Below are 10,278 nucleotides of genomic sequence, written 5' to 3' on the forward strand. Positions count from 1 at the left end.
TTATTTCAATACTTACTAAATTTTTTTTTAAATTAATGACTTTTAAGATTTTTTTTCTTACTTTTTCTCTTCAGATGCTACAACTGTGGTGGTCTTGACCATCATGCTAAAGAATGCAGTCTACCTCCTCAGCCAAAGAAGTGCCATTACTGTCAGAGCATCATGCACATGGTGGCCAACTGCCCGCACAAGCTGGTCGCTCAGCTGCCCGCCAGTCCTCAGGGAAGACAGGAGGCAGAAGCCCAGCCGTGCACCTCTACATCACCAAGAGACGTGGGAGGGGGGCCTGGCTGCACAGCGCCGTCTCCTCAGGAGGTGAAGTCAGGAATGGCAGAGCGGTCAGACAGGTCACCCCAAGAAGTTTCTTCCACGAAAGCATTTGCAGCAATAGGAGAGCAAAACAAAAAGGGGCCTTTGATTCAGAAGCGGAAGAAGACTTAGTACTTGTCAGTGTTCTCCTCACCCCGTTGGGAAGTCTACCTCATGCAAGCACAGGGGAACAGTGTTCCACAGAGAGCAGCCGACCGGCCGGGGGTTTGAACACTGCTGAGGGACCAGGGAGTTCTTAACTAGACAAATCACTCTGAAGCAAATTACATTTAAGCAGGGTGTCATGTTTTACAGAATTGAGATACTACGTGTAGTATGTGCATAAGTGAGAGGGGAGACCTGAATCTGTATGTATGTGTGAGGATTTCACATAAGAATACAGGCACACACACACACACATATATATGGTTGTCTTGTGTGTGTGTGTGTGTGTGTGTATGTGTGTGTGTGTATGTGTGTGTGTGTGTATAGATATAAGCACACACTCTTCCTTAGATAACTGGGCATCTCCAAGCATTGAAAAATCCATGTGAAGCATTTGAGATGGTTTCAGAGTTAACCCTTGGAATTTTTCCTAAATACTACTTCATTTATATTATGTAAAAAATAACCATGTGACTGTTACCTTTCATGTGAACCAAAGCATACTTCAGATCTCAGAGCTGCCAGTCAAATGGTACTAAAGGCTTTTGGGATACTTGGTGCCTCCCAAGTCTGCATTCTTCACTCTGGCTTGATGCTGTTGGAGTGTTCTACTCTTGCTGTTGTTTGTCTCCTGTTAGAAGGTAGTAACTTAACTCTAGATGCCTCTGACTGCCGTAAGCTTTTAATTCTTGGATACGTAGTTCCAGAAAAGACAATGAATGTGAAGTTTCTGTGCTGATATTTCAGTGTCTTTTATTCTGTTTTGATTGTAAATTACATTCCTATTCAGAAGAATGAAGGGGAGGGTAATGTATATAGTAATATGATCCTTTTCAGTGGTATTTTGATACTAGGTCTTTTACAAGTATTCTGAGGCTTGTAAGGGATTGTGGCAGCAGAAGCCTCCTTTGACTAAGTAGCTTTTGAACCATCACTTGGAACAGGAAGGTCTCTTGCTTACTACTGAAGCCTTGGAGAAAACCTTAATTATTTGGGTCTATTTTGGTGGCTGTGTTTTATTTCTCCTGGAGAGTCCTCAGACCTGTTTCTAAAACAAACAAAAGCAACATAGAAATAAAATAGTGGGGCTTAGAATGAAAGTTACATTGCCCAGTAGATACAGCCCGGGATTGATACTAAAAAGAATAGTGCTTCGTGGCAGGCAGAATGAATGACAGGCCTGGAGCAGTTACCAAATTGCAGCTGTTCTGTGTCTAGAAACAATTTATATGATAACCTTGATGCCATGGCAGTTTCCTTGAGGATAGAAGCTGAAGTAACCTGTGTGCTGGAGTCAGGATGAGCACGCGGGGCTGGTCCTAAGGATCTTCTCAGATGGGCTCTCAGTTTGCTAACGGACTGGCTGGGACGGATTGGAGTATTGGGCTCTTTGCCATCAGCTTTGGTTTTGTTCCTTTTTTTATAATGGAGTTAGCCTGGTTCTAAATGTGATAAGCAAACTTTTGAAACATCTTCAAGAAGATACCAAGGAATTGTGGTGCATAATTTTGGCTTTAATTATATGGGCCTGTTGGTATAAGCTCAGATAATCAAACAAGAAAGCATTGTGACTCATGAGACACCCTCTGTGTCTTGTCATGGGAGGTGGGTGCTGCTAAGGTTTCATCAAGCCACTAGAAGAAACTGTCTCCGACTAGCTTGCCAGTCCTTTCCAGAGTAGCTTGACTTTCTTGACAGTATTTATGAGAACTCCCATAGTGTTTTACTGAAGTGTCAGTGTGCTCTAATCCAGAGCTTATCTTTGACGATATTGAATGTGATGTAGCCATAGAGAAGTGCTGCCTTCCTTACGTGAGGATTTCAAGCTTATTTAAATTATGTAGACAAGTCAAAGTGTCATCCAGGTATAATGAACAAGGTGACAGTTGTACGAGCAGAATATGATAGGTCACTGTGAACATTCAAACCAAAGCTCCTTGACTATAAAAATAGAAAATAATGGACTTGAAAACTGGACATTCTGTTTACATATAAAAATTCAGAGCTGAGGTCATTTTAAAAATGAAAGTAGAAAATTCAGAAACCCTTGAACTGTAGACCTTATGGGTGCACTCAATTCTTTTTCAGCATCTGACCAGAATGGCTCACTATAAGACATACCGAACCTCTCTTATGGCTAAAAGTTGATTTTTTTATATGAAACTATTATCACTATTACATGCTCAGGACAAAGAACTTTGCTCAGGGAACATACCATATAATGTTTTTATTGCTTTTTTTTTTCTTTTTTTACAGACTAGTCTATAATCCTGCTTTCTCAGAACAAGCCAAATGAATTAAGTCTTTGTGTACGTACATATACTTGTTAGTGACTACCTCTGAGTTTGACAGTGATCATAATTCTTAATATTAGCTATTGGTCCTTCCTTTTTTAACTTCATGTCAAAGTCTTGTAAGCAGACTCCCACCCCTGCAGATGTGAACTCACTGCGATGAGCACTTGCTCATTCACACAGTGAAAATCCTGTTTACAGCAAACGGCTACCTCCCAGCTACCGCAGAGCACACCTCCTTGCTGCGGCAGCAGCCTGTGGGTTGCTGATGAATCTCTGGTACAGACACTTTAATCTGTAGCACAGATCGGCATTTGCAACTGCGTGTTTTTCTCATAGACTTCTCACGTTAGGTAGCAAAGTCTCCAAGCAGTTCCTTAAAGTGATCGTGTATTAAATTTAAGGAAGTATGGGCACTCTTTATCCTAAGCAAAACAGAACACAGAAACAATCTTGAAAATAGCTCTGTTCCCTAGTGGTGAGGGGCAGGAGAGTTAACAAAAGCAAACTTGGTGTTTGGATTTTGCTGACAAGTGTTATAAAAGATTCCTAGCCCTTCACTTGTATCTCTACAGTACTGCAGGCAAAGCATACTGCAACATTCCCAGCCCCAGGCACATAACTAACTACCACCAGCTTGCCATGGGGAACTTAAAGTGCAGTGCTGCTTTGAGCCAGGGGGGGATGGGGTCTGTGGAGCACCACTTTGCAGGGGTTCCTAATAATGGGATGATGGCCTGTGGGTTGAGCCACCTTTTGACCTCCCCCCCAATATCAACACAAATGTAATTCCTAAAAAATGATTCACTACCAGCCTTTAGCCTGCGAACTATTCATTCTCTACACAGCAGGTCATAGTGGAGACATTTTTATACTTGCATTTCTAGTCTTTGGATGTATTTTTACAAATGAAAGATTTAGGAAGATTTTTATCTGCTTATAACTTGGAAATTTTAGTGTGCAATCTAAAGAAAAAGATAAGACATCATGTTATTAGCATCAGTCCGCCTCCCAAATATAGGATGTTTTTATTGCCAATTATTTTTGTATTCTGGCTGAGATTTATTTTGCACCAGTGTAGGCCTAACTTGCCACTGGCTGTATGTAGTTTGTGAATAGAAGCCCATAAGTGTTAATAGACCTTGTAACATTCACTGTAAGATGAATTATACAGGATGTGGGGAATCTCATTAAGTCTTAAAGTTAATTTAAATTAATTTATCTGTTTTCTCTAAGAAATGTTTATCATAAAATATATATGTAATTTCCCGTTTTGGTATAAAATCTAGGGAAGTGCGTGCAAGTGGAGATGTGCTGACTTTGATTTTCTAGATGTCTTAATGAGATTTATTTGTTTTAGAAAAAGAACAACTTGTTGAAAGCATCCAGTTCTGTCTTACATACTTTCAACAGCCTCTTCAAGATGTGCCTGTGTGATCTGTGACCTACTGTTCGTTTAAAGTGAGACAGTGACCTATGACTCATTGTTGGCCTTACACTTGGAACAGAACTGTGTTATGGTGAAGTCCTGTACGGCGAGAAAGTATCCAGATATGCACCGCACCTGTGGCTTACCCCTTGACAGTCCCAGCTTGGAAATGATGGCTCCGACTACCTCTTCAATCACTTCTGGCTATCAACCACGGGCACCTAGCACCAGGCTGGCTTTAATTAGTGTGTGTTGTTTTTGTGGTGGTAACAACTCTATTCATATAAAGACCAAAGTGAACCCTGGTTTCTCTATGTCTTTAATACAGTGTTGTATCTAGTATTTGGAAATTATCTCATCTAGTGTTTAGATTACCTCACTCCATTTTGATTCATGTTGTTTACAAGTGAACGTTTTCTAAAGATACACTTGAACTTGCATTAGAAAGAACAAAGGAGGAGTTGCTCTTAGACTGGCACCGTGTACTCCATCACCCCGTGGACCGCTCTCTGCAGACGCGGGCCTAGGACTGTCTTTGTACCGAATGTCTTATTGTTGGCCATTGATGTTTTGAGATTTAAAATTACATGATAGAAAATAAAAGATACAATGTTGGTGTTTAAGATGGGTTTGGAGATTTTTGTGTGTGGTTTCTGTGATTGAGAAAATAAGTAAATAGATAAAGGGCCCTTTCAGAGGTATTTTTGCCAATATGAGGATGAGTTAAAGGTTTCAACATGGTCTGGTAGTGGTGGGAAACATGGAAGGATGGGGGGGGCATGGCTTATCTTCATCTGGATTGTCCAGTATTATCATCAGGAATTGTACAAACTTGTAAATCGAGACCCACCCTGTGTGTGGCTAGAAAGAATGGCGTGAGGCTTATAAAAAAAATCTCTTGGAGAAATCATTTTAGAATTTTCTAAACAGGTTTCTCCTAGTAATTATGAGGATTTGGAAAGAACAAATTAGGAGCCAGCAGTACCAGAAATGTAAGTTGTTAGTGCAGCTTGGTCAAACGGTGCAGTAGTGATGCCCTGTCAAAATAGACTGGTGAGCTATTCAGTGTCGCACCCTGCCCACTTCAATTCAACTCTCGCTCTCTGTTCCGGGATGATTGCTTTTATTTATTTGGTATCCTATGACCCCCTACATTATTTATAATTTCTAAAAGTTAAAAACAACTTTTAAATTGTGAATATGTGTGCTGAGTGCTGGTGTGCTCAGAGGCCAGAGGCACCAGATCCCTGGGAGCTGGAGTTGCAGGGGTGTGAGCCGCCTGGCATGGGTGCTGGCAGGGGTGTGAGCCGCCTGGCATGGGTGCTGGGAACTGAACTCGGGTTCTCTGTGAGAGTGATACTTTTACCCAGTGAACCTTCTCTCCAGCCCATGGGGTTTGGTTTTTGTCTTTTTAATTGAACTTTAGCCATTTTAAGTGAACACTTGCATAGTTTGAAGCCATGTGCACATATGGTCATATGGCAGTGGATACATTCCCTTTGCTCATGTCATATGGCAGTGGATACATTCCCTTTGCTCATGTGGTCATATGGCAGTGCATACATTCCCTTTGCTAATGTGGTCATATGGCAGTGCATACATTCCCTTTGCTCAGGCTGTGAAGAGTTTTTTGTTATACAGAGATTGTGTTTAGAAATGTAGTATTGTACTTTAGAAAATATGAAAGCTGAGTTTTAAAAAGAAAGCTATGGGGATGGAGTGATTGAGAGCTCCTTCAGAGGAGCTGGGTTGGGCCTGCATCACCCGTGTGTTGGCTCACAGATGGAACTCCAGTTCAGGATCAAATGCCTTCCTTGCTCCTCTAGGCGCCAGGTATAATGGAGGCACACATCCACACACTGAGGGCAAAACACTCATGTGAATAAAGGTACATATTAAAAAAGAAAAATATGTAAGAAAATACATAATACACCACTACATGCAGCTAACTGATAACACTGTTATTAATTTTAAGACATAAAAAAGAGTAAAACTATAGTCTTATGATCTAGAAATAACTGTTAATGGGTTTTGCTGATTTTCTTACACACATGGGGTCTACATTAGATTGACTTTGGAGCTCTACTTTGGACATTTATTAGAGCTTGGAGCTACTCTGGTCATACAGTGTTCTGCTGTGTAGATAAACATGGTTCAAGGTACTAGAGAGATGGGTGGGTCAACAGGTGAGAACAATGGGGACCTGGGTTGGATTCCCAACATTCATTCATATGGTGGCTCTTAACCATCTGGTAATCTTATATACTTTTCTTTATGTGTATGAGTGTTTTCTTTTCAGTATGTATATGTACCTTGTTTGTGCCTGGCATCCTCAGAGGACAAGAGAGAGCACTGGACTCCCTAGACCTGGAGTTATAAGTGGTTTGTGAGCCACCATGTGGGTGCTAGGAACCAAACCCAGGTCCTCTGCAGGAACAGCCAGTGTTCTTACCCTCTAAGCTATCTCCAGCTCCAGGGGATCTCATGCCCTCTTTGGCCTCTACAGGTACCAGGCACACAGGCAGGTAAAACACCCATCACATAAAGTAAAATTTAAACAAATATTCAGAAGTAGCTCTTCATGAATGTCCATTTAATCTGAAAGCTAAGCACAGCCAGGCTCATTTGAAGGAAGGGGAATCCCCGACAGAAGAACTAGCATAAAGAGACGAAAGCCAGGTAAGCAGTGCGCAGGCGCAGGCGGGTAGTGCGAGGGAAGGCTAACTCACTGCGCGGCTGCTCGGAGGGCAGTTGATCTGACCCTGGGCCTGAGGAAGTCTGCTGACCCAGAACCCCCTTTATAAACTCCCCGAGAGTGCTTCCTGTTTGTTCCCCGAGTGCTGTGAGAAGAGAGGACCAAAGTGGGAAGTTGTATTCCGAGCAGTGGGAAGAATTCAGGGCTACCAGAAGAGCACATTTAAACGACAAATGACAGGAGGGGGCTCCTGAGGGAAGGCCGCTCCCAAAACGTTTTCATAGAGGATCTTTTTTTAAAAAAGTAATTACTGCGTTTATGTAGAGAGAGAGTGTGCCACCTCACACTTTTGGAAGTCACAGTTCAACTTGCAGGAGTCTTTTTCTCGAACTTGGGGCACCAGGTTTGGCAGCAGGTGCCTTTACCCACTGGTCAGGGAGCAGCTGTCTTCCTGACCCTGGGTAGGTTTCGGTTCGTCTGTCTGAAGACCTCACTGTCTGAAGGTGTCATCAGTGGTCAGAGGCACTTGCTGCTCTTACAGAGGTCTCTGGTTTCCAGCACCCAACTCAGGGGCATCATAACCATCTACTCTAGCTCCAACAGATTTGCTATCCTTTTTCTGGCCTCTGCGGGTCCACGAATACACACATGTGCACCCCCTTCCTAAACACACACACACACACACACACACATAAAAATAAACTATCTAAAACAAGAATTACACTGAGGCATACACACAGATACAAAAGACGGGTCGGGCTCTTATCCCTTCTCTCCCTTGCCTCTTGCCCCTTGGTTCCCCCTCTCTCCCCACTCCCTTCCCCCCCTCTCTCCACATGGTCATGGCCATCCCCTACTTCTCTACTCTCTTCTTCTCTCTGCCTTTCTCTGCCTCTGCTACCTTCTTAACTCCCCTCCCCATGCCCTAAATAAACCCTGTTCTATTCTTCTATACTAAAAACAAAACAAAACAAAACAAAAAACAAAAACCCCAAAAACACAAAAGATGGATCAGTAGGATGTATCCAGATGCTCGGAGAAAGTGAGCGGGTGCCATATACAAGAAATCATGTAGCAGAAGCTTGACAAAGCAGCACAGGCACATATCTATAATGGGAGTGCAGAGGAAAATACAGTGTAGTCAGTAGGAAATAAAGGCATTGAGAGTGCACTGTGGGGTGGGTAACTGTCAGAGCCAAGATGGACTCTCTTGTGTCAGGCCCTAACAGAGAAGGAAGCCAGGCCTGTTTGAAAGGTGCAACCTCAAGCATATGTGGTTGATACAGTAACTACAAGTTCTGTAGAAGCTCCCATCCTCTGCCTCACCCCAAAACAAAGCACACATTAACCAACGAGCCACATTCACAATACTCAGAGATCCCATTTCTTAGAAGCTTGCACTAATAACCCACACTACTTCTAATAATTGTGTCCAAATAGAATCCATTCCCCATGAAGCTTTTCTCAAGGGAATGCAAGGAACATGACCTAAAAAAGCATGCTACACAGAATAGTGTATCGTGATGCAGTTCGTTCACAGTAGGTCTCTGGAGGCGTAAACGTTCTTGGTGAGGTGGGAAGAATGTGTAGAAGTTGATCCCCGTGGTGTTTAGACAGCAGTGAGTTCTGCTTCACTCTCGCATAGAAGGGCGACTAGAGGCAACGGTTTTAAGCTGTATGTTTCAATCCAGTGAGATGGCTCAGTGGATGAAGATGCCCGATGCCAAACTTGGTGACCAGAGTTCCGTACCCTCCGGCTTCCCATAATGGAAAGTGAGTGCACACAGGTTGTCCTCTGACCTCCACATATGGGCAGTTACACTCCCAGAACACAAAATAAAAAGTCATAAAAATTAAAGATATTAAATCTTTCCTGATGGTTTCACTTAAGTGATGAACGTTTGAGGAGACATGATTAAACATCACACCGTGTGTACGTGCAACACATCATACAAATAAAAATACATTTTAAAATAATTTCTTTTAATTAAAAAGTTTGACTTTTAAGGAACTATAGAAAAGGCTAGTGGTGTTGTGTGCCTTTAATCCAAGTACTCAGGAAGCTGAGACAGGAGGATCAAGAGTTGGAAGCCCACCTGAGATGACTAGCAAATCTAGGGGGTGGGGTAGGGGGGGAGGAGGAATGGAGAGAGGGAGGAAGGAATGAGTACAGGTCTGGAGTTGCACATTCTGGCTGGAGGCCATGCTGTTCTGCAGTAGTTCCAGCAGATGGCGCACTACCCACACTCTCCAAAGTGATTATATCGCCTAGGCTACAATGTGAACATCTAAGTATTTCATATTACTAATAAAACCTACCTATGAAATTCCCTTATTGTCACCTAGCAAGGCTTGGGTTTAGTACCCCAGCAGAAATTAAAGTATCTTACACAAGACAGGAAAAACAAAAAACAAAATCTGCAGTAATCCACATACTTGAATCAGCACTTACTATACTGCCCAACACAAAGCAAATGCTGTGTAAAAAGCTGTTACACCGTGTCTAAGGGTCTGCTGAAATGTGAAAAAGCTTTCACCTATTCAACAGAGACATAGTTTCCTCCACTTTAAAAACTTTGAGACAGGGTCTCACTATGTAGCTCTGTTTGGTCTAGGAACTTACCGTGTAGACCAGACTGAAGAGTTCGTGCCTCTGCCTCCCTTTCTCAGGATTAGAAGGTGCAGGTCATCACCTCCAGCCTCAAAGAGATTTGATTCAAGATCAGCTCGTTTCCTAGATATGGAACTACATACATACAACTACAAGCAGTCATCGTGTATGTGAACCCGTGACAGCAAACTGTGGCAAGCAAGAGTATGCTGAAGGTCACAGGGAAGACACCATGGCAGCTGGGAGCTGTAGTTACAGTTGATTACTGAGGGCCCTGCTCTAGGGGAAATGCAGGCATCACAGCAGGTGGCTAATCACCCTAGCAGAGGTACAGGGGAGAAGTAACTGATGGAGGAAGAGCCTTGGTGGTTGTGTTAACAATATCAGCATTTGGTGAGTGACTAGAAAGATGGCTCAAGGTTAAAAGCAACTGACTGCTTTTCCAGAGGTCCCAGGTTCAATTCCTAACACCTACATGGCAGCTCACAACTGTCTGTAATTCTAATCCCAGGGAATCTGACGTCTTCTTCTGACCTCTGCAGGTACTGGGTTTGTGCAGGGTACACAGACATCCACGTAGGCAAAACACCCAAACACACACAGATAATTAAAAAGAGAACTACTAGCTTTTGGTTCCCTGCAGGTAAAGTGGTCCCATCAGAGCAGTTTTTAATCTCAGCATGCAGATTCTCTGGTTACTTTGATGTTGGGACCTGCAAGGTTCAGCAACTGGCCTGACTGGATGAGGAGGAAGGACAGACACACAGACATGTGT

The 10,278-nt window shown here is 42.9% G+C and overlaps 1 protein-coding gene across 12 annotated transcripts in view; it reads left to right on the forward strand.

Moving 5' to 3' along the window:
* Positions 1-4,832, forward strand: part of Lin28b (lin-28 homolog B) — a 99,675-nt gene extending 94,843 nt beyond the window's left edge. For 8 of the 12 annotated variants that reach the window (XM_031347619.1, XM_031347620.1, XM_031347617.1 and 5 more), the window contains one exon: positions 75-4,832. In XM_031347619.1, coding sequence (XP_031203479.1) covers positions 75-441 — 367 coding nt within the window. In that variant the 3' untranslated portion in view covers positions 442-4,832. The remainder of the gene's footprint in view (positions 1-74) is intronic. The other 4 variants (XM_031347615.1, XM_031347612.1, XM_031347616.1 and 1 more) reach the window with 1 other exon arrangement.
* Positions 4,833-10,278: the final 5,446 nt, after the last annotated feature.

The sequence above is a fragment of the Mastomys coucha genome, unplaced genomic scaffold, assembly GCF_008632895.1.
Source record: "Mastomys coucha isolate ucsf_1 unplaced genomic scaffold, UCSF_Mcou_1 pScaffold3, whole genome shotgun sequence".
NCBI classification, from domain to species: domain Eukaryota; kingdom Metazoa; phylum Chordata; class Mammalia; order Rodentia; family Muridae; genus Mastomys; species Mastomys coucha.